Source organism: Equus caballus, chromosome 7, assembly GCF_041296265.1.
Source record: "Equus caballus isolate H_3958 breed thoroughbred chromosome 7, TB-T2T, whole genome shotgun sequence".
In the NCBI taxonomy this organism is placed as follows: Eukaryota; Metazoa; Chordata; class Mammalia; order Perissodactyla; family Equidae; genus Equus; species Equus caballus.
Genome location: NC_091690.1, coordinates 49,450,886 through 49,475,016, shown reverse-complemented (window position 1 = coordinate 49,475,016; position 24,131 = coordinate 49,450,886). Strand labels below are relative to the sequence as shown.

Sequence of the window (24,131 nt, the reverse complement as noted above, 5' to 3'; positions counted from 1 at the left end):
CCTGTTAAGGTGGCTTCCGGCTGCTGCGGAGCTGCACGTGAGCTGTTGTCTGCCGTAAGGGTCCTGGTGGCTCTGCTGCAGCTTCTGTCACCCTGTGACCTGCAGTGGCCGTGGGGGTCGTAGGAAGAACTCAGGGGACCCAGGAGCCCTAGGAATGGTGAGTGTGCGGCCCCGGGGTGAGGACGCGGAAGGAGGGGCTGGTGGGAAGCGGCGGAGGGGGCCCGGCCTCCCTCGGTCCCCTCCGGAGTCTGCGGCCCCGAGTCCGCGGTGGCGCCTCTCGGCCCTCAGGCCCCTCCGGCCGCAGCGTGGGGGCGGGGCAGGCAGCCGGGCCCCGGGCGTCCTGTGGTCCCTGCGCGCGGCGACTTGGACCGGAGCGTCTCTGGGCCGCTGTGCGGCCGCAGCCCCGCGTGTCCCAGACGGTGCGGGGCCCGCGGGAGGGCCCGCAGGACAGTCGGGCCTCGGTCTCCGGGCTCCGTGCGCGGAGGAGCTCTGGTTGTGGGGTCCCCAGAGCCTCCTTTCTCCTCAGAGCGCACCCGTTTTCTCCATAGTTTTCCAAATGTTTGGGGAGCAGCGTCTCAATCCACAGTCCTTTCCCCACAGGCTGCTCTTCCTGGGACTGACAGTAAATCCGTAAATTTCCAGATGCCTCCCCGCCCTCCCAAAGCCACTTCCCCTCTTTCATTCATAGGATCATTATCAACACTTCTTCCTCCCTGGCGCGTTTCAACCAGACCCAATATTTTAACCGCTTATCGTTATCCCCCAGAGCCATGGATGGCTCTATTTTTTTTTTTCAAGATTTTATTTGTCCTTTTTCTCCCAACAGCTCCCGCCCCCCCCATAGTTGTAGATTTTAGTTGTGAGTGGCTCTAGTTGTGGCTTGTGGGACACCGCCTCAGCATGGCCTGATGAGTGGTGCCGCGTCCGCGCCAGGATTCGAACCCACGAAACCCTGGGCCACCGAAGCAGAGCTCGTGAACTTAACCACTCGGCCACAGGCGGGCCCATGATGGCTTTATTTTATTTTATTTTTCTAAATGAGTTAATGATAGGTTACAATCTTGTGAAATTTCAGTTGTACATTAATGTTTGTCAGTCGTGTTGTAGGTGCACCACTTCACCCTTTGTGCCCAGCCCCCACCCCACCTTTCCCATGGTGTCCACTAAACTGTTCTTAGTCCACATTTTTAAATTCCTCATATGAGTGGAGTCATACACAGATTATCCTTCTCTAGCTGGCTTATTTCACTTAACAATTCCCTCAAGGTCCATCCATGTTATTGCAAATAGAATGAATTTGTTCTGTTTCGCAGCTGAGTAGTATTCCATTGTATATATGTACCACATCTTCTTTATCCATTCATCTGTTGATGGGCACTTAGGTTGCTTCCACGTCTTGGCTATTGTAAATAATGCTGCAGTGAACGTTGGGGTACATAGGACTTTTGGGATTGCTGACTTCAAGCTCTTTGGTTAGATACCCAGTAGTGGGATGGCTGGATCATATGGTAGTTCTATTTTTAATTTTTTGAGGAATCTCCGTACTGTTTTCCATAGTGGCTGCACCAGTTTGCATTCCCACCAGCAGTGTATGAGGGTTCCTTTTTCTCCACAACCTCTCCAACATTTGTTACTATTAGTTTTAGATATTTTTGTCATTCTAATGGGTGTAAGGTGATATCTTAGTGTAGTTTTGATTTGCATTTCCCTGATGATCAGCGATGATGAACATCTTTTCATGTGCCTATTGACCATCAGTATGTCTTCTTTGGAGAAATGTCTGTTCATGTCTCCAGCCCATTTTTTGATTGGGTTGTTTGATGTGTTGTTGAGTTGCGAGAGTTCTTTATATATTATGGATATTAAGCCTTTGTCAGATATATGACTTGCAAATATTTTTTCCCAGTTAGTGAGTTGTTTTTTTGTTTCAATCCTGTTTTCATTTGCCTTGAAGAAGCTCTTTAATCTGATGAAGTCCCATTTGTTTATTCTTTCTATTCTTTCCCTTCTCTGAGAAGACATGGAGTCTGAAAAGGTCCTTTTAATACTGATGTCAAAGAGTGTACTGCTTACGTTTTCTTCCAGAAGCCTTATGGTTTCAGGTCTCAGCTTTAGGTCTTTGATCCATTTTGAGTTTATTTTGGGGAATGGTGAAAAAGAATGGTCAATTTTCATTCTTTTACATGTGGCTTTCCAGTTTTCCCAGCACCATTTGTTGAAAAGACTTTCTTTTCTCCATTGTATGTCCTCAGCTCCTTTCTCAAAGATAAACTGTCCATAGATGTGTGGTTTTATTTCTGGGCTTTCAATTCTGTTCCATTGATCTGTGCACCTGTTTTTGTACCAGTACCATGCTGTTTTGATTACTGTAGCTTTGTAGTATGTTTTAAAGTCAGGGATTGTGATGCCTCCCGTTTTGTTCTTTTTTCTCAGGATTGCTTTAGCAAGTCGCGGTCTTTTGTTGCCGTATATGAATTTTAGAATTCTTTGTTCTATTTCTGTAAAGAATGTCATTGGGATTCTGATTGAGATAGTGTTGAATCTGTAGATTGCTTTAGGCAGAACAGACATTTTAACTATGTGTATTCTTCCAATCCATGTACCTGGAATGTCTTTCCATCTCCTTATGTCGTCATCCATTTCTCTCAGAAAGGCCTTGTAATCTTCATTATATAGGTCCTTCACTTCCTTAGTTAAATTTACCGCAAGGTATTTTATTCTTTTTGTTGCGATTGTGAATGGTATTGTGTTCTTGAGTTCTTTTTCTGTTAGTTCTTTATTGGAGTATAGAAATGCTACTGATTTCTGCAAATTGATTTTATACCCTGCAACTTTGCTGTAGTTGTTGATTACTTCTAACAGTTTTCCGATGGATTCTTTGGGGTTTTCTGTATATAAGATCATGTCGTCTGCAAACAGCGAGAGTTTCACTTCTTCCCTCCCTATTTGGATTCCTTTTATTCCGTTTTCTTGCCTGATTGCTCTGGCCAGGACCTCCAGTACCATGTTAAATAAGAGTGGTGATAGAGGGCATCTGGGTCTCGTTCCTGTTTTCAGGGGGATGGCGTTCAGTTTTTGCCCATTGAGTATGATGTTGCCTATGGGTTTGTATATATGGCCTTTATTATGTTGAGGTAGTTTCCTTCTATGCCCATTTTGTTCAGAGTTTTCATCATAAATGGCTGTTGGATCTTGTCAAATGCCTTCTCTGCATCTATTGAGATGATCATGTGGTTTTTATTTTTCAGTTTGTTGATGTGGTGTATCACGTTGATTGATTTGCGGATGTTGAACCATCCCTGTGTCCCTGGTATGAATCCCACCTGATCATGATGTATGATTCTTTTGATGAATTGCTGAATTCTGGTTGCCAAAATTTTGTTTAGAATTTTTGCATCTGTGTTCATCAGCGATATTGGCCTGTAGTTCTCCTTTTTCATGCTGTCCTTGTCAGCTTTTGGTATCAGCGTGATATTGGCCTCGTAGAATGTGTTAGGAAGTGTTCCATCCTCCCTAATTTTCTGGAATAGCTTGAAAAGGATAGGTATTAACTCCTCTGTGAAAGTTTGGTAGAATTCTCCAGGAAAGCCATCTGGTCCTGGGGTTTTATTCTTTGGGATGTTTTTGATTGCTGTTTCAATCTCTTTCCTTGTGATTGGTCTGTTCAAATTGTCTGCCTCTTCTTGAGTGAGCTTTGGGAGATTGTAGGAGTCCAAGAATTTATCCATTTCCTCTAGGTTATCCATTCTGTTGGCGTATAGTTTTTTGTAGTATTCTCTTATAATCTGTTGTATTTCTGCAGAGTCTGTTGTTATTTCTCCTCGCTCATTTCTGATTTTGTTTATTTGAGCTTTCTCCCTTTTTTTCTTTGTAAGTCTGGCTAGGGGTTTGCCAATTTTATTTATCTTCTCAAAGAACCAGCTCTTTGTTTCATTGATCCTTTCTACTGCCTTTTTTGTTTCAATAGCATTTATCTCTGCTCTGATTTTTATTATTTCTCTCCTTCTGACTTTGGGCTTTATTTGTTCTTTTTTCTCTAGTTCAGTTAGGTGTAGTTTGATTGCTTATTTGGGATTTTTCTTGTTTGTTAAGATGTGCCTGTATTGCGATGAATTTTCCTCTTAATACAGCTTTTGCTGTATCCCATATGAGTTGGTATGGCATGCTATCATTTTCATTTGTTTCCAGGTATTTTTTTATTTCTTCTTTAATTTGTTCCATGATCCATTGCAATGATTCAATGTTCAGTAGTGTGTTGTTTAGTCTCCACATCTTTGTGCCTTTCTCAGCTTTTTTCTTGTAATTAATTTCTAGCCTTATAGCGTTATGATTGGAGAAGATGCTTGTTATTATTTCAATTTTTTTAAATTTGTAGAGGCTTGCCTTGTTTCCCAACATATGGTCTATCCTAGAGAATGTTCCATGTGCACTTGAGAAGAATGTGTATCCATCTCCTTCAGGGTGGAGTGATCTATATATGTCTATTAAGTCCAATTGTTTTAGTTTTTCATTCAGCTCCACTATTTCCTTGTTGATTTTCTGTCTGGATGATCTGTCCATTGATGTGAGTGGGGTGTTGAGGTCCCCTACTATTATTGTGTTGTTTTTAACATCTTCCTTTAGGTCTGTTAATAGTTGCTTTATGAATCTTGGTGCTCCTCTGTTGGGTGCATAGATATTTATAAGCGTTATTTCTTCTTGATGAAGTGTCCCTTTGATCATTATATATTGTCCCTCTGTGTCTCTCTTTACCTGTCTTATTTTGAAATCCACTTGGTCTGATATAAGAATTGCAACACCTGCCTTTTTTTGCTTGCTATTAGCTTGAAGTATTGTCCTCCACCCTTTCACTCTGAGTCTGTGTTTGTCCTTGGGGCTGAGGTGTGTTTCCTGGAGGCAACAAATTGTTGGATCTTGTTCTTTAATCCGTTTTGCCACTCTGTGTCTTTTTATTGGAGAGTTCAATCTGTTTACATTGAGAGTGATTATTGATGCATGTGGACTTAATGCTGTCAATCTGTCGCTCATTATCTTGTTTTCCTGCATTTGTTTTCCTGTGTGCTTTAGCTGGCCCATTTGATACTGCAATTTCTTATGCTGGGTTTCTTAGATTTTTCCTTATTTATGTTTTGTGGCTCTGTTCTGTTTTTTAGTTTAGTTGCTACCCTGAAGTTTGTATTCAGAATCTCATGTATAATATAGTCTATTCTCTGGTGGTCTCTTACTTACTTGGCCTAGACTGATTTAGAGCCTTTGCTCTTCCCTTCCTAAATAATTATTTTCATTTCTTATTCCAACTCGTGTTATGAATTTGTAGTTAGAGTGATAAGATCGTCCTTGCTTTGGTAGTTTTTACCTTAACTCTAATGCTATAGTTGAATATTTGCTATCCTGTTCTGGTTCTATCCATCAGTCTCCCTAGTCTGTGGTTTGTGACCCCTTTCTCCCTTTTTTCAGGTATGAGAGCCTTCTTGAGGATTTCTTGTAGTGGAGGGCTTTTAGTTACAAATTCCCTTAACTTTTGTTTGTCTGGAAAAGATTTAATTTCTCCCTCATATCTGAAGGAAATTCTTGCTGGATAGAGTATTCTTGGCTAAAGATTTTTATCTTTTAAAGCTTTGAATATATCACTCCATTCTCTCCTAGCTTGTAAGGTTTCTGTAGAGAAATCCACTGACAGTCTGATAGGGGCTCCTTTATAGATTATTCTCTTCTTTTTTCTTACTTCCCTGAGTATTCTTTCCTTATCTTTCCTTCTTGCCAATTTTACTACTATGTGCCTTGCAGTAGGTCGTTTTACATTGACAAAACTAGGAGATCTGAAAGCTTCCTCTACATGCATTTCTCTGTCAATCCCTAGATTTGGGAAGTTCTCTTCTATAATCTCATTAAGCACACTTTCTGCTCCATTTTCCTTTTCCACGTTCTCGGGAATTCCTGTCATCCTTAAGTTCTTTCTCCTCATTGAATCCACTATCTCTCGGAAATTTTCCTCTTTTTTTTTTTTTAATTCTTTGTTCTCTTTCTTCCTCTGTCTGGAGCCATTCAGCCTGTCTGTCTTCAATTATGTTAATTTGTTCTTCTATGGTGTCTACATGGGCATTCAGGGAATCCATATTCTGTTTTATCTGGTCCTTTGTGTTTTTCATCTCTAGTAATTCTGTTTGATTCTTCTTTATAATTTCAATCTCTTTTCTGAAGTAACTCCAGAACTGATTGACTTGTTTCTCTATCTTTCTCTCTACCTCATTGAGTTTTTTGATTATAGCTTCTCTAAACTCATTTTCACTTAGTTTACCTAATTCCAAGTCCTCAGGACTTAATTCTATGTTTTTATTGTTTTCCTTCTGGTCTGGGGCTTTTATAAATTGCTGGATGGTAGAGGAGCAGTTTTTTCTCATGGTATTAGAATTCGGTTGCAGTTACAGCCTGTTGCCATTAGATGGGGGTTGAGAGCCGCATGTTCTGAGCTCTCCGCCTTCGGGCAAGATGGCGGTGCCCAGTGCGCTTTGCTGTGAGGAAGGGGCTGCTTTTCTCGCGCTCCAATCTGGATTTGGATCAGTTCTGTTCTCTGGTCTCCCGAGGCCCTGGGTTTATGGGGTCCTCGTGCACGGAAGCTTTTCACCGTCAGCAGGTTTCCACTGTACCAGCGGTGGGAGTCCTGGATGATCCCCTGGTTGCACGGCCCCTCCCCCGCTCCTTCCTGGACCCGTGCAGCAGTGATCACAGACTCTACGGGAGGGAGCGACGTTCTCTCCTACCCCATTCCAGCTCCTCTGAGGCCGGCAGCAAGGTCTCTGTCCTCCGCCTTCTTGGTATTGTAGGTCTCTAATGTGTTGGCATTAGATTTATCTGAAATTTAGTTTTTCCAATCCTTTGTTATATTTTGGAGGGGAAGGAGTCCCGAGTCAGCTCACCATGCCATTTTTTCCGCCCCTTCTCCCATGATGGCTTTATTTTAAGCATTATTTTTGTCTGTGTGATACGGACTCCAGGAGCCGAGAAGTTGAAAGATTTCTTGGACTCTCAAGGTCTGGGAGTAATGCTCCCTTATTCAGAGAATAGTGTGGGGACAGGACCCATGGGAAGGAAGAGTTGAAGTGGATTTAGGGCAGGGCTAAACTTATAAGGCATAGGTATGTGAGTTATTCCTCTACAAGACAAAGGAAAGATCATATAAAAAAGTTGTGGGGCTGGCCCAGTGGCACAATGGTTGAGTTCCCACATTCTGCTTTGGTGACCCAGGGTTCGCCAGTTGGGATCCGGTGCGGACATGGCACTGCTTGGCAAGCCATGCTGTGGCAGGTGTCCCACGTATAAAGTGGAGGAAGATGGGCACAGATGTTAGCCCAGGGCCAGTCTTCCTCAGCAGAAAGAAGAGGATTGGCAGCAGATGTTAGCACAGGGCTCATCTTCCAAAAAAAATAAAAGTCATTAAAATGGCGGGTGCAGTTGGGGTCTGGTTATTGGGTGGTCCTGTAACTTTAGAAAGAATCCAATTGGATCAGGTCAGGATGTCCTGTGCTTCCCGGAGGATGATGTAGATTGGTATGCAGGGCAGGATGCCTTGGGCTTCTTTCCCTGGGGCAGCCTCGATCCTCATCATGTGGATGTTTTACATAGAGGAAAGCAGAGAATAACCACCTGGAACCTCATTGCAGAAAATGCTTGTGTCTCTCCCCCAGGATCTTTCTGGGCCCAGACATCCTATGGGAAGTGCTTTAGGTGGAGGTTCCTGTTGAAAAAAATGTCCTGGGTGGTCTGTCCCATTGGCATCTCCCCCCACATTTGAGAATCAAAAAGTTATTCACTTATTTAAGTCTCTGTCTTTCAATAAAGGTAAATATATTTAGTCAGTAGACCTTGGAAGACACTATGAAGTAGTTCCAAACAGGCAACATAGAGGTGAATTTCAGGAAAAATATAGTATTCATTTGTAACATTCCATTTTTTCAGAATACTTGTTTCAGTCTTTCATACCTTGAATGTCTGTCGTTAGTTTCTGAGGTGTGTTCCTTACTTTTGGATGCTTTCGAATGAAATTCCAGGGCTTACACATGCTGACCACAAGTGTTCAGGTGTGATTTCTTGCCTCGGAAATAATGTCACCACAGGACCGGGAACAGAGTTGTCATCCCAAATTATGGGTGTTTGGCATAAGGGCTATTTTGAGCTGATGAGTAGTAAAAAACAGCAGACACAGGCAAATCTCTGAAAACCTAGAAGTTACCCTTTTGTAAGGGAAGTTTACATTTAAGAGAAACATCCCTTTGTAAGGGTGCCTCCCTCTCTGTGCCAGGAAGGGCAGGATGGCTGCAGATCTGTAGAAACTTTGTCAGTGGAAAAGGCGAGTTAAATCTGCATGACAACTTGATTCTTGTTCAGTGTGCTTTTCCTCGTAACCTCCCGTCACTAACCCCATCTTAACAGCAGGATGTTAAAGCTCTTTGTCACAGAAGTTGGCCAGCCAGGAGCCTGTGCAGAAGAGAAAGTTTTGATCTGCCAGTCAGACCTCACCCTGCCAGGTCTTTGCATCCCAGCTGGCCCTCCCTGCTCCCTTAAGCCTCAGCCCCTGCTCTGGATGAGGGAGCCAGAGTTGAGAGCCTGTCCTCCTGTCTCCTTGCCAATCGATGGCACCTTCAACTGTTTCTTCTTTCAAAGCCTGGTGTGCCATGATCCCAGCTTCTGTGCACATCAGGTGGCGAGCCCTCACTCAGTAACAGTAGTAATTCACCTTTTTTCTTAAAGGAATAGACATTTGTGGTTTTCTAGTTGAAGTGATAGGAATAGCTTATACTTTTCTTCCCTACTTTCTCTGAAAGGTCTGCATTTAAATGCTTTTGCTGGATTATTGAAACACTGGGTTTGTGTCATGTAAAATAACAATGCTGTTCCAAAGCATCTCCAGTGGGGAGCAGAGGCTCCCAGTCTAAGACCCAAGCTAAGGCCCCCTTGGGCGTGCAGAGGGAAGGACTTGAAGGCCCAGCTGTTCTTCCTGGGGAGCCTCCCCCTCCTCCTGCTCACACCCCCATGGAAGGAGCCTTTATCCTGAGAGGAGCTGCAGAGCCCTGGAAAGCTGGGGGTGCACGTGCTCATGGGGTGGGGAGTGACACCCTTCCTGAGGTTGTGGTTGTGGTTCCTTAGGGCTGGACATTTTAGACACTGTTTCAGTTTTGCACCCACACTGTAGGTGCACTGAGAGTGTAATCTGTGCACAGTGAGGAAGTTTGTGAAGATCAGGTCTTCTGTCCTGTGGAGACAGGGTTCATGAATTTGGAGTTCATGTGGGTCAGAACCTTAGACTGAATCTGGCTGAGAGTTTCCTCACATGTGAGAGTGGGAACCTGGGGGAGGCAGTGCTTCCATGCTCACAGGAGAGGGAGGGTGCATGGGGCTCCCAGAGTTCATTCCTGTGGCTGCTCAGGGGTCCCACCCCCCCCTTCACCAGGGACTCACCCTCTCCAGGGGTTCTGTCTCAATTGGGAGAGTCTACACCTCAAGTCTGGGAATATGGTCCCTTTCTGAGTGTGGGTTTCCTTCTGAACTGCAGGCCAGCAGGCTGCTTCTATGAGCTGATTGGAATATTCCTGTTTCTGTCCTTGGATTCCTTGATCAGTTGAAGGTTACAATCCACTGATTCTAGTTTCCATTTGCACTTGGGGTTTTGGAATGTAATGTCAGAGATATGATGTGAGCAAGGCAAGAAAATTGTGGAACAAACAATTTTTTTCCATTTAGACAAGAGAACCTCAAGATGTGCGATGGGTGTATTTCAGTTCTCAGGTGCATTTTCCATGTTTAGGTCAGGTTTGTGTGTCCATGTCCCTAGAGAAGTTTCACATTTAAAAGGCTATACGATTCCTAAGGCAAGTGAATTTTACTTATTTTCTTATTGTTTGTGTGTTTGTGTGTGAGGAAGATTGTCGCTTGAGGTACCATCTGTGCCCATCTTCCTCCATTTTATGTGGGATGCTGCCACAGCCTGGCTTGATGAGGGGTGCTGGGTCCACACCTGAGATCCAAACGTGCAAACCACAGACCACTGAAGCAGAGCAAAGTGAACTTAACCGCTATGCCACTGGGCCAGCCTCTGAAATCTGTTTTAATGGATGTGGGGAAAAGGCACTTGAATTTCTCTTTTCATTGATATGAGGAATCAGGTCAGAGGTTGTGTAAATCTTTGGAATTCCTAGTTTATTTCAGGGCTTAATTGCAAACCCCTAACGTTGTATAATATGCTACTCCTTCCTAAAAATATTCCCAGGGTAGATATAGTGGAGGCAGAAACAAAAATGCCCCTTGTCTTTTTTGTTAGAAAGAGATTGGCAAATATTTTATGGTTTACAATTTTATATCCATTAATGTTTAAAGGATTAAATCTTGAAATGATTTCCTATGTAGAAATGTTAAAAATAAAAGTTATTTAAAAATAATGATCAAACATAGGAAAATATGGTGTATGTAAATGTCTCTCCTTATTTTATTTTATTTTGTTTTTGAGGAAGATTGATCCTGCACTAACATCCGTGCCCATCTTCCTCTACTTTATATGTGGGACGCCTGCCACAGCATGGCTTGACAAGCGGTACATAGGTCCATGACCAGGATCCAAACTGGCGAATCCCAGACCACCAAAGCGGAGCATGTGGACTCAACTGCTATGCCACTGGGCCTGCCCTGGTCTGCCCTTATTTCAAGTGAAGAATACATGGGAATATTTTTGTTTTTTTGAGGAAGATTAGCCCTGAGCTAACTGCTGCCAATCCTCCTTTTTTTGCTGAGGAAGGCTGGCCCTGAGCGAACATCCGTGCCCATCTCCCTTCACTTTACCTGTGGGACACCTACCACAGCATGGCATGCCAAGCAGTGCCATGTCTGCACCCGGGATCCGAAGCAGCGAACCCTGGGCCACCGAAGTGGAAGTGAGCATTTAAGGGCTGGGCCACCGGGCCGGCCCCTGCATGGGAATGTTTAAAAAGTTTGTAAGAGAGGACAGTAACTTAAGAGAACTTCCTGCCCACATGCCCTGCCCCACTCCTGCTCTTACTCCAGCCACTCTCCAATGACCAGTTTTGCTCACTGCTTCATCATCCTGTTAGTGTTTCTTTATATAAAAAACAGCTAGTGTGAATGCCTATTTTTGTCCCTCAAGTTTCTTCTTGTAATGAGTGGCCAGAGTTTGGTACTGATGATGTTTGACGACTGACCACTTAAGCCTCGCCCTCCCTTTTCCCCTGGGCCTTCTTACCTGGACAGGCTGATGACAAAGCCTGGAGGCTCCTGCACTGTGGGCTGCTACTTGCTGGGCAGCTCCTCCTGGGCGCTGTGCTGCCCTGTGTTGCACTGTTGACCCCACCAAGCCTGGGTTCTAACTGCAGAGGACACTGAGTTGGCAGTTTTGGGAATTCCTGTCCTCTGAGAGCAGGAGTCTGGGAATCCAGCCTCCTTAATGTGATCTTCTGTCAGTGTCTTGGGTGGCATCTGTGTGTGTGTTGAGAGTGAAGGTGAGACTGAGGCTGGAGTCGCCTTGACATTAGGGGGAGTCTACGGTTATGAGGATGATTATACCCTATCACTGAGCTGAGCCCATCTGATGGTTGCTCCTTAAAGAGTAATTATTTCAGAGAGAAGGAAGGGCCAGGAAAGTGCAGCCAGTAGGAAGCAAGATTCCAGAGGGCTCCCCAGGGCCCCTAAGTCACTCTGCTGCTGCTCCCAGCCCTGTACCTGTTGCAGCAAAGATCCCGACCCTCTGGGTTATAGTGGACCAACCACAGTCTGAGTTTGGCCCAGTGAAGAGATTAATTCAACCCAACTTAAGCTCAGGCACCTGAAACTCTATAAAGCAACCAGTTGTCTTGCCCCTTTGTGGTAAAAGAATTCTGGAAATGTCTTGACTCAGAGATACCCAAAATAGAAATCAGAGTCACACTTGTATGTACACTAATAGGTGTACAATACCAGGACACTCATCATCCACCTTGGGGTTCTGACACTACTGATAGTGACCATGGCACTTCTCAGAGAAAACAGTGCTGTGCTCCCCAACAAGGCATTCGATGGAAGTTTCCCCTCCCGTTTGGTTCTCAGGCTCCTAGAGCACAGACTGGCTTATTGAAATACGTTGAAGTCATTGTACAACTCGAAGGACCTACGACTAGAATATACAACCATGTATTGGGGGCTTTTAGGAGAAGAAGAAAAAAAGATTGGCAACAGATTAGCTCAGGGCCAGTCTTGAAAAGGAAATAACTTGAAGTCAGTTGAATGAGAGATGTCCTGTTTCAGTAAAAAAGGGGTGAATTGGACGAATTACAGTGCGCGGTGCACGTTAGCATTGACTCTGTGTGTTACACACTGTGTGGGTTTTGGCAAATGTGTACTGACGTGTCCCCATCATTTCCGTATCATGGAGTGTAATTTCTCTTCCCTGAAACTCCCCTGTGCTCCACCTATTGACTCATCCCTCCCTCCAACCCCCAAATCCTTCACAACTAAAGATCCTTCTAGTGGTTCATACTTTTGTCTTTCCCAGAATTTTATATACTTGGAATCATACACTACACAGCGTTGTCACATTGGCTTCTTTACTTAATAATAGCTTTTTAAGGTTCCTCTATGTGTTTCCATGGCTAGATTGATACCTCATTTCTTTTTATCATTGGACGGTGTTTCATTGTTTGGATGCACCACTGATTGTCTGTTTGATACTTGAAGGACATCTTGTTGAAAATTCTAACACTTGCCAGTTATGAATAAAGTTCTTCTAAACATTGTTATGTAGGTTTTGTGCGAGCATAAGGTTTCAGCTCATTTGGAAAAATACCGCGGAGCATGATTGCTGGCTCTTACTCTATGTAGTGACAGTGTATCTCATTTTGAAAGGAGGTTCCTGTCTTCCAGTGTGGATGTTCCAAATCCGGTTTCTACCCGCGATGAACTAGGAGTCCCTGTAGCTTTGCATCTTCACTGATGTTTGCTGTTCTGAATATTTTGACTTTTACCAATTTAATAAGTGTTTCATGATCCCCATTGTTGTTTTCTTTGCAATTTCCTAATGACATTTGATGTAGAGCATGTTTCATATTGCTTATTTCCCATCTAGATCTCTCCTTCAGTGAGCTGTCTGCAGATCTTTTGCCCATTTTTAATTGCATTTTTTTCCTCTGACTATTACAGTTTAAGAATTCTTTGCATATTTCAGATACCAATCATTCATCCAATAAATGTTTTACAGAGATTTTCTCTTACTCTGAATTGGTATTGATCTTCTCTTTACACCATCTTTTTCAGAGGAGGAGTTTTTCTTTTTACTTAAAATTGTAAAAGTTTTGGTTTGTTCTTTTGTGTACCTTGCTTTTTGGTTTTCTATGTGAAAATTCATCAACAAACACAAGGTCATCCAGATTTTCTTCTGTGTTATCTTGTAGGAGTTTATTCCTTTGGCATTTTACATTGAGATCTGTGATGTGTTGTGACTTAATTTTCATGAAAAGTGTGAGGCCTGTGTCTACATTTGTTTTGTGTGTGTGTGTGTTTGCATGTGGGTATCCATTATTTCTCCCCGTTTGTTTAAAATACTTGCTTTTTCGTTTGAATCTCCTTCTGTGTCAAAGTTCGGTTGACTCTATTTGTGTGGGACTGGAAGGAGAGCAAACTTACTGTACTCTTCTTAATCCCAGGAGTTGTTTCTGTCATTGTGAGTTCTTCCAGTTCTTGCGTAGAGACAGTCATATCATATGGAACAAACGCCATGAATTTAGCTACAGGATTTGTGAAGATGTTCTTTCTCAAGAAGTGGAAGTTCACCTCTATTACTAGTTTATCATAAATGGATGTTGCATTTTATCATCTTATTTTATATTCATTTCTCGTCCTTTCCTTCCTGATATTAGTAATTTCTGTCTTCCCTCTTCTCTTTGTTATCTTCACTGGATATTCATCAATTTTATTTGTCTTGTGAAACAAGCAGCTTTTTTCTTTTCATTTTCTCATTGATTTCCCACAATGATATTCATTTCGTTCTAATTTTCATTATTTCTTTTATTGTGCTTGCTTTGGGTTTAACTTGCTCTTCTCTTTATTCTTTGTTAAGGTACATGCTTGTATTAGGGATTAGAGATCTTTGATTTTTCCACTGTATGTGATGGCTTAAATTTCCCCCTGGATACTGCTTTCGCTACATCCAAGAACCTTTGCTATCTTGTGTTTTCATGTTTTTAATTCAAAATAATTTTTCATTTTTCTTGAGACTTCTAGTTTGCTACTATGTATTATTTAGAAGTGTATTTTTGAATCACCGTGTATGAGGGGGTTTTCCAACTATGTCTGGTATTGCCTTCTAGAAGAATGCTTATGTGGTGTGAGAGCCTATTTTGTATGATTTCTGTTCTTTCAAATTTGTTAAGGTGTGCTTTATGTCCCAGGATGTAGTTTGTTTTGGTGAATGTTGCATGTGAACCTGAGAAGAATGTATATTCTGCTGTTCTGTGAAGTATTCTATAGATTACAATGAAACCCAGCTGTTTCACAGTGCTGTTCATTTCACGTCTGTCCTTCCTCACTTCCTGCCTACTGAAATGTCTAATTCCTGATGAGGGGGTATTGACTTCTACAGCTTTGGTACTGGATTTGTCTATCTCTCCTGCATTCGATCAGTTCCTCCCTGAGGTGTGTTGCCCCTCTTTTGTTAGGCAGGTACACATGCAGCGTTGCTGTGCCTTCTCAGAGAATAGGCCCCTTTATCAGTACCTACTGCCCCTCTATCTCTGCATCTTCCTCAGTTTGAAATCTGCATTGTCTATGATGTCTATTCCTCTGGCAGCTTCCTTTGGATTCGTGTTGGCATGGTCTGTTTTTCTCCATCCCTTTACCTTTCATCTGTCTCTGACTTTGTGCTTAGGGTGGGTTTCTTGTAGACAGCATACAGTGGTATTTTTTGAACTCTATTACTGTGTCTTTCAGTTGTAATGAGACCATTGATGATTAAAGTGGTTGTTTATTCAGTTGGATTAATATTTACCAAAATTTTAGTTTTTCCATTTTTACCCTTGTTTGTTTTTGTCTTCTACCTTTTTGCCACCTTTTCTCGTTAAAATTGAGCATTTCCTGTAATTCTTTTTTCCCCTCTCTTAGCATATCAGTTACACATTTTTTAAAAAACACATTTTAGTCTTTGTCCTTGAGTTTTCAGCATACATGCACAACTAACCCACCCCTCTGCCAAGTAACACTGTGCCGCTTCACCGTGTGCAAGTACCTCTTAACACACTGTCCCCAATTTTCCTTTCCCTGTGTCTTCTCACATTGCTGTCATTTATTTCTCTTGTCCATAAGCTTCTCATTGCCAAATACATTCTTCCTGACATTAGTTTAAACAAAGTGTCATCTGTTATATTAATTATAAGAAACATAAAAGATATGTCCCCTCATTTTTTCTTCTTCTAATCCCCTACCTTTATCATTTACATTCTTTCTGATAAACTTTCCAACAATTTCATTCCAAGTATGTGTACTTGGGACAAATTTCCTCAAATTTTGTCTCAGAAAGTCCTTATTTCTTTGTACTGCAGGATAATTTTGCTTGCCCGAATTCTAGGAAAGTGGGTTTTATTTTCAACTCTTTAATTCTTTCAGACTCCTCTGTTCTTGTTGCGTGGTTTTTGAGAAGTGGTCCAATTTAATTCAAATCTTTGTTTCTTTCTGTCGAAGGTGTGTTTCTTCTCTGCCATTTTTCAGTACATTCTCTGTCTGTGATGTGTCTCTAGTTTCAGTGTGATACCCTTGGGTGTGCACTTTTGTACTTTATCGTGTTTAGTGTTCTGTGAGCTTACTGCATGGCCAGTGTGCTGGCTATCATTAACTTTAGGGTAATTTGGTGATTATTACTTCATGTTTTCTTCTGTCTCTTTTTCTCCAGGTATTCCCATTATCTGCATTTTAAGCCTTCATTTAAAGAGGGTTGTCCTAGGCTTCATGGAAATTGTGTCCTGTTTTGTTATTTTTCCCTTGCATTAGACTCTGGTGAAATAGACATATTTTTTTTTTAGTACAGGCCTTATTAAGAACAGAATATGTGGGGCATATTTCAAAACGCCATCTTTTTTTTTTTGTCTTTCACAAGTTTGGAGACTCTGGTTTGTCCTATGACCTCAAGGCTCTCCTGGATCTAAGAAAGGTGGTTCATGTCAAGTTTATTCATTTTCTTCTTGTAAGATCAAGAATGACAGCTTCTAAGCTCCTTAGGTGCAGGATCAGAAGTTGACAGGGCATCATCCAGAGTGGCTGGTCAGGAAACACTTCCCCTTGAAGTTGGACAAAGGAAATTTTATGTTTTTTGGGGAAACCACTGTTAAATGCTTTATGTATTTTATAATCATGGGCAAATTTAACATGAAACCATTGTGGACTTCAAGGAGCTCCCTTGCAATCTGCAGCTCTTTTGTTTTTTTCCTAAAGATTGGCACCTGAGCTAACAACTGTTGCCAATCTACTTGTGGTGTTTTTTCCTGCTTTTTCCCTTCAATCCCCCCAGTAAATAGTTGTATATTTTAGTGGTGAGTGCCTCTGGTTGGGCTATGTGGGACACCACCTCAGCATGGCCTTACAAGCGGTGCCATGTCCTCACGCAGGATCTGAACCAGCAAAACCCTGGGGCGCCAAAGTGCAGTGCGTGAACTTAACCATTGGCACGGGGCTGGCCCCAATCTGCAGCTCTTAACCTACCCCTCAAGGGGAGCAAAGCTCTGGGTACACTGTTAGCATTTGACCAGAAAGAGCTCTTGTGGCACATTATTATCTCACAATGTGTTCTCTGTTTGTGAGGAAGATTAGCCCTGAGCTAAGTACTGCCACTCCTCTTTGTTGCTGAGGAAGCCTGGCCCTGAGCTGACATCCATGCCCATCTTCCTCTACTTTATATGTGGGAGGCCTACCACAGCAGGGCTTGCCATGCGGTGCCATGTCCGCACCTGGGATCTGAACCGGCGAAACCCGGGTTGCCAAGAAGCGGAACGTGCGAACTTAACTGCTGCACCACCAGGCCGGCCCCTAAAAATGTGTTCTAAAATTGGTGAGAAGTAGCTTTGAGGTCCATAAGTATAGTGATCTTATGGTCTAAGTTTTCATGACTTCTTCCTTGTGCCTGAGCTCTCAGTTCATAATAATTCCAGCCCCATCAAATCATCCAGAGTGAGAAAGGTAGAACTGAGTCTATGATAGATATTACACAAGTTAAAAGCACTGTTTAACCACAACAATATTTACATTCAGCCAACTGCATCTGCTTACGTGTAATGGCCTGGAGGTTTAGGACAATGTGGGCAGCTTGGCTTGATCAAAGTGTGTTTTCACAGGCCTCCTGGACTCTCAGTTTGGTGATGGGACCACAACAAAAAGCTTGCACTTGTTCACTATGTTTTTATTCACTGAAACATCCCATAGATTTCACCCTCTGCCTCATGGAGTGCTGTAACCGGTTGGTAAAGTGAAAGAAGATGATTGAACTTTTCTTACGAAGAATCGTTGGTCCACAAATGATGTTTGTTTCATTTTATAGCATTTCTGTCATTTCCCAATATGTTTTGGAACTTTTTCTTAGAGAGAAATCGGATGGAATGTGATCACAGTAAAAATGTGTATTTCCATGTGTTCATAATATTGTTAAATTGGTGAGCATTGTCTTCAGAAAAAAGGGAGTTTGTGATGTTCACACATAGGACGAATGTTTGGAGATAATAGAATCCCATGTAACCTTCCTAGAATTGGAGTATACATCCCCAGTGCTGTCAAGTTCATGTATGCTACTCTAAACACATTTGTGGTGTTTTAGGACTCAGTGACCACTGAGGATGTGACTGTGACCTTCACCCCAGAGGAGTGGGCTTTACTGGATCCTTCTCAGAAGAAACTCTACAGCGATGTGATGTGGGAAACCTTCAGGCACCTGGCCTCAGTAGGTAAGGGTGAGGACATTCCTTCACGTCATCAATGAGAGAACAAGTGGTTCTTGCACATCATCAGTGTTCTAAGATGTAGATGTGGAAAGGGGAGGTTGTTAGTAAATAATGTAGAAATGGCCATAGATTATCATAGACTTAGAATCTAGAAATTTTTGTCTAATTTCTAATATTTGGAATAAACTTTCTGGGTCTGCATTTCAGAAGTAACATGGGAAGATTGTGATGTTGAAGATCAGTACAAAGACCAGGGGAGAAAAGTAAGGTGAGTCACGCAATAGAAAGCTCTGTCTCACGTGAGAATCCTTGTATGTTAAGAAATTGTTCTAAAAAAGAACAAACAAAACCAATAACCCTTGCTTCAAATTTTGCTAATTCTTAGAAAATGTTCACCAAATATGCTTTGTGAAATGTGATGTAGAGGTTCACTTTTTGTGGAATATTTCACTTAGAAATAGTATTAGTGAACCCTATCTATGAATATCACTGTTTCGATAATAACAAGGGTGAAGTCCTTTTCCAGAAGATTCGGTATATTTAATTTCAGAGAATTCACAGAAGGGAGAAATCATAAACATTTCCTATCAATCGTAATAAACATAAGTATAAAATCATGAATAGAGAAATCATTAACAATGTGCTTCTCATTTGTACAGCAAGCATATGGTAGGGAGAGTCTGTGGAAGTGAAGAGGCTCGTCAGTGTGAAGAAAACGTCAGCCTTCTTCCAAATCTCAGTCTGAACAAGAAAACTACAGGAGCTAAACCATGGGGATGCAGTGCATGTGGAAGGGTTTTCATGCATCATTCATCCCTTAAAACGCACATTAGATGTCACACTGAACATAAAACATATGACTTTCAAAAATATGGAGAGAAGCCATATAAATGTAAGGAATGTGGGAAAGCCTTCACTTATCTCACTTTACTTCGACTGCATGAAAGAACTCATACTGGAGAGAAACCCTATGAATGTAAAAAATGTAGTAAAGCCTTCACTTGTTCCAGTTATCTTCAAAGACATGAAAGAATTCATACTGGAGAGAAACCTTATGAATGTAAAAAATGCAGTAAAGCATTCGCTTGTTCCGGTCATCTTCAAAGACATGTAAGAATTCATACTGGAGAGAAACCCTACGAATGTAAAAGATGCAGTAAAGCATTCACTTCTTCCAGTAATCTTCAAAGACATGAAAGAATTCATACTGGAGAGAAACCCTATGAATGTAAAAGGTGCAGTAAAGCATTCACTTCTTCCACTTATCTTCGAGTCCATGAAAGAAGTCACACTGGAGAGAAACCCTTTGCATGTAAAAAATGCAGTAAAGCATTCACTCGTTTCAGTTCTCTTCGACTTCATGAAAGAATTCATACTGGAGAGAAACCCTATGAATGTCAAAGATGCAGTAAAGCATTCACTTCTTCCCGTTCTCTTCAAAGACATGAAAGAATTCATACTAGAGGGAAACCCCATGAATGTAAAAACTGCAGTACAGCATTCACTTCTTTCAGTTCTCATCGAGTTCATGAAAGAATGCATACTGGAGAGAAACCCTATGAATGTAAAAGATGCAGTAAAGGATTCACTTCTTCCAGTAATCTTCAAAGACATGAAAGACTTCATACTGGAGAGAAACCCCATGAATGTAAAAAATGCAGTAAAGCATTCACTTGTTTCAGTTCTCTTCGACTTCATGAAAGAATTCATACTGGAGAGAAACCCTATGAATGTAAAAAATGCAGTAAAACATTCACTTGTTCCAGTCATCTTCGAAGACATGAAAGAACTCATACCGGCGAGAAACCCTATGAATGTAAAAACTGCAGTAAAGCATTCACTTCTTCCCGTTCTCTTCAAATACATGGAAGAACTCATACTGGAGAGAAACCCTTTGAATGTAAAGTATGTCTTAAAGCCTTCAGTTCTACGAATTCTCTTTCAAAACATGAAAGAACTCACACAGGAGAGAAACCCTATGAATGTAAAAACTGCAGTAAAGCATTCACTTCCTCCAGTTATCTTCGAGTTCATGAAAGAACTCATACTGGAGAGAAACCCTATGAATGTAAAAAATGCAGTAAAGCATTCACTTGTTCCACTCATCTGCAAAGACATGAAAGAACTCATACTGGAGAGAAACCCTATGAATATAAAAACTGCAGTAAAGCATTCATTTGTTCCAGTTCTCTTCGAAAACATGAAAGAACTCACACTGGAGACAAGCTCTATGAATGTAAAGAATGCAATAAAGCCTTTACTGCTTCCAGATATCTTCGAGTCCATTTAAGAAGTCATACTGGAGAGAAAGCCTGTGAATGTGAGGAACGTGAGAAAGGCTTTGAATGAGAAAGGTGCTTGTTCTCACATGGAAGAACTGGGTCAAGGCAGCTGCTGCACAAGGCAGCAGAGAAACAAACTCGAATTCGTATTTTCGTATTTGGGCCTTTGCGGTTCGTCCTTCTTTCTGACTGGTATTTGGTGAATAGACTTTGAATTAAGTAGACGCCTCATGCAAACTTTTGAGGATATGCACGAACGCACACTAGAGGTAAAACCAGGTAGATAGAAACAATTTGGGACTTTTGTCATCGCACTTCTTTCTTGAAGGCATGAAAGGACTCACTGGATAAAAACGTCTTGAATGTTCACAGCATGAGAAAGACTTCAGTTGGCCTACACCCTTCTATGTGAAACTCCCACCAAAAAGAACTGTAAACGTAAGTCATATGAGAAAGCTTCATGGAAATTAATTTGTATATGAGGTTCTAGAAAACTTTGAACAGGAAAGAGTCATTATAAAAGTGGTAAATATATTGTATTTATCAAGCCATTCTTAAAGTGCAAGATTAGACTATGGATTTCTATAAATTACTTCAGAAATGAATATTGAGGTGAGGTCATTCTGCTAGTCATCCTTCATAAATAGTAAATAAGATTCATAGGTAGTGCATTTCCCTGAAATCAGTTAACTTTTTATCTTTAGTTTTTTAGTAATGTTTTAATTGTTCTGTGTGAAGGGGGTATTGAAAAATGACAGTTTGTATTTGTTGTGATTTTCTTACTGGCCTTGTATTACAGTTCCTGCATGTGCTTCATCCATTGTACATATTGTACATGTTTCAGAGAAAGCTCCTTTCTGGGGGTGGTGGGTGGAGAAGCCTGTTTTTATTTTCTGTGCTATTAAACAGTTGGGGAAAATTTATGTTTGGCAAGTTTATCCAAGAGTGTACTTCCTGTGAATTGTTATTTTTGTATTTGGGCCTATGCGGTTTGTCCTTCCTTCTGACTGGTATTTGGTGAATAGACTTTGAATTAAGTAGAGGCCTGTGGCAGGCAACAAAATCTAGAGCTGGACACATCACCCCTGTACTGCATTATGTCAGTGAGGGTAATCTGAAGAGCTAGATCTTTAAGAATCCGTCCCATTGATGGTTCCTTGTTGGAATCCACCAATGGCCTCACTTGCATGAGATCTGGAAGGCAGAGCACACAAGGCCTTAGGCCGATTTTCAAGCCACCACACAGGGAGGGAGACAGTTGCATAGGAGCTTCAAGGACACCACCTTCCATCCCTTTTTCTGGATTCTTTGCCCTTCTTGTCAAGAGTATCTTGGAAACCACCAAGAAATTAGTTGATTTCCATTTTGTTAGAGATGCATTTTCCACTAGTTTCACATCAAAGATCCATTCGAGTTAGGGTCTTTCTGTAAGGCCTCTTGTGTCCACCAGGAAGCCAATTCAGACCTTTGTGGTTGGGAGTATTCTCTGACTCCCCTTTTCCCTAGATGATAATTGAGTAAAGTCTAACGTGTATAGGAAACACCTTTGCTGTTCATAGTGCTAGTGAGCACATTTTCCTGCTTCACCATGGCATCTCCAATGGGACATAAAAAGAACCTGTGAGTTTGTTTCTCTGCTGCCTTGTGCAGCAGCTGCCTTGACCCATTCTTCCATGTGAGAACAATCACCTTTCTCATGTTTGGAAGACTGTGTGTTTCTTGTTACTTGTAGCTTCAATGTATTCCCCCAATGTGTTGTCAATGACCTTTGAGTGTACATCAATAAAACTATGTCTAGGGGCTGGCTCCGTGGCTGAGTGGTTAAGTTCACGCACTCTGGGATTTCGTTGGTTGGAATCCTAGGAGCGGACATGACACAGCTCATCGAGTCGCGCTAAGGTGGCATCCCACATGCCACAACTAGAAGGACCCACAACTAAGAATATACAACTATGTACCTGAGGGCTTTGGGGAGAAAAAGGAAAATAAAATCTTTAAAATCTATGTCCATCTGTTTCCGAAATGAACACTTCTCTAGTTGTTTCATTGATATATTTTATCAACTGTTCCAGTCCATCCTATGTTAATAAATATTGTGGATTTCATTTTTACAGACTATTAATATCCATTTATGATTATGGATTTTCAGATATACTTCGCAAGGTTCTTCATCTAATCATTATACATTTTGAGTCAATTTTATCATGTGCGGACCAATTGAGTATTTCTTCATCAGTTAAACTGTATTTCTTATTCTTTTACAGTTATAATTTTGTCATGAAAATAATTTCTCATTCATTTTTAACCCCAAAATTAACCACCATATTTTTCTTCAGTGCCCTCTTCCAGTGACCTGCAGGATTGCACCTGCAGTCAGAGAGGGGTGTAAGGAATTCTAGTAAGAATGACCACAGACCTAAAGGACCTTGAGGTGTAACAGTAACAGTGCTCAAAGGACTTCTTACAAGATTTTGGCCTGTGTTTGTGGATTTGACTGCAATTCAAGGAGGCAGGTTATTTTCTGTATTCAATGATGTGAGCAGGTCAACTTAATTGCAACTTCTGTAAAAAATTTTTTTGTGAACCAAATCATTATTTTCTAGAAGGCGAAAACAACATAATGAAGGTAAGTTAATTTTTAAGAAGTTCCAGTCAGTCGTTTTCATAAGAAGGAGGAAAATGGCCATTTTTATGACGTGGCGTTTTATCCTTTATCATTTTTACCTCTATGGTCACAAAATATTGTTAGTTTTGTCTTGGAAACGGTGTACTTTTAATGAACAAGCTGTTGGACCCTTTTCTCTTCAGCAGGGTAAGACTTGGCCTTGCAGTGGATGCAGCCAGTTCCTGGTCCTCTGGAACAGCTTGGCCTTTCCTACTTACAATCAAAACACTGATGTATTTCCTATGGTGAATTGGACACTGTTTATTGTGAAGTACCTCATTGAAATACATAACTTCTCTTCTTAGAATCCTACATAATATTTTCACTATCTCCTTTAGACTTAGCTGAGGCCTTTGAGTTTAGGTAAATTGTGAGTCAATGCAAACCCAGCCAGGGAAATAGGATCAGTGTGCCAATCTGAAGCCTTTCCTTCTCCGAGACTGTGCTCTTGCTGGTACCGTTTCAGCATCCCCCACAAGCCATGCAGTGTGGAGTCAGTGTACACACTGTAGCAGAGCTGAGACACAGTGGGATCTGGATACAGAGCATGAAACATACAAGTCCTGGCAGTCCTGGTGCTTCCATGTTTATGGAAAAGCAGAAGTGACGGACGCAGTGAAGCTTTGTTTTATAGAATAGAAGTAAGGCCTTTGAAGAAAACTAAAGAATAGCATTAAGCTAGTAGGCTGAGGTGTGTTTGTATCTTTTCTATGAGTGTAGGAGTGAGCGAGGATGTCATTATTATTATTGGGACTTGAGACTTCCTGTTGATCTAATCCATATGTATTTGTATTGTCTTTTGTTTTTAATGTCATTTGAGAGGATTTTTATATTACCATCAAATATTTAAAATGTTATCGTTTTTGGCATTTTCGTTTTGCTCCTCTACAGACTGGAGTGTGCAACATGCACCCCAGTAAACCATGGAGTTCCTCCCACTTAGAGAGACAGTTGCCTTCACCTGCCCTGTTCTAGCTCATCCTGAGTGAGTTCTATGAGTAGAGTGACATCTCTGTGAGTCTGCTGTGATCTCCCCGTGGAAACAGCACAAAGAGCTCTGGCTGGTTAGAGGCAACCGTCCCAGGAATAATTGAGTGAGCTGCAGAGAGAGGGTTTGGTTTTTAGTAACATCCTAATTAAGTGCAAGAGGAGAAATGGGAAATTCTCAACATCTTTTCATCACAGGAGTGGCTGGAAGTCTTTAATTTCAATGATCCAGAAAGCCCCGGAGCC

The 24,131-nt window shown here is 41.6% G+C and overlaps 2 protein-coding genes and 1 non-coding gene across 4 annotated transcripts in view; all 3 read left to right on the top strand.

Moving 5' to 3' along the window:
• LOC100066251 (zinc finger protein 709) overlaps nt 1–21,156 on the top strand; it is a 112,962-nt gene extending 91,806 nt beyond the window's left edge. For both annotated transcript variants that reach the window (XR_011440957.1, XR_011440956.1), the window contains 3 exons: nt 17,828–17,954; nt 18,159–18,219; nt 18,611–21,156. The gene's annotated coding sequence lies outside the window, so the exon portion shown is untranslated. The remainder of the gene's footprint in view (nt 1–17,827; nt 17,955–18,158; nt 18,220–18,610) is intronic.
• Nucleotides 4–22,262, top strand: LOC100629395 (zinc finger protein 709). The gene is made up of 4 exons (XM_023646469.2): nt 4–157; nt 17,828–17,954; nt 18,159–18,219; nt 18,611–22,262. Exons 1-4 carry the CDS (start codon nt 155–157, stop codon nt 20,298–20,300), a joined length of 1,881 nt encoding a protein of 626 aa, XP_023502237.1. The 5' UTR covers nt 4–154; the 3' UTR covers nt 20,301–22,262.
• On the top strand, nt 22,040–22,134 carry MIR8998 (microRNA mir-8998). The gene is given in 1 exon segment (NR_128007.1): nt 22,040–22,134. It is a non-coding gene; the product is annotated as a microRNA mir-8998 (primary transcript).
• Nucleotides 22,263–24,131: the final 1,869 nt, after the last annotated feature.

Bases quoted from the DNA above. Each gene is read 5' to 3' on its own strand.
- LOC100629395 (XM_023646469.2), top strand. The intron at 17,955-18,158 runs GTAAGGGTGAGG...TCTGCATTTCAG, and splicing joins CAGGCACCTGGCCTCAGTAG to AAGTAACATGGGAAGATTGT. The intron at 18,220-18,610 runs GTGAGTCACGCA...TCATTTGTACAG, and splicing joins GACCAGGGGAGAAAAGTAAG to CAAGCATATGGTAGGGAGAG.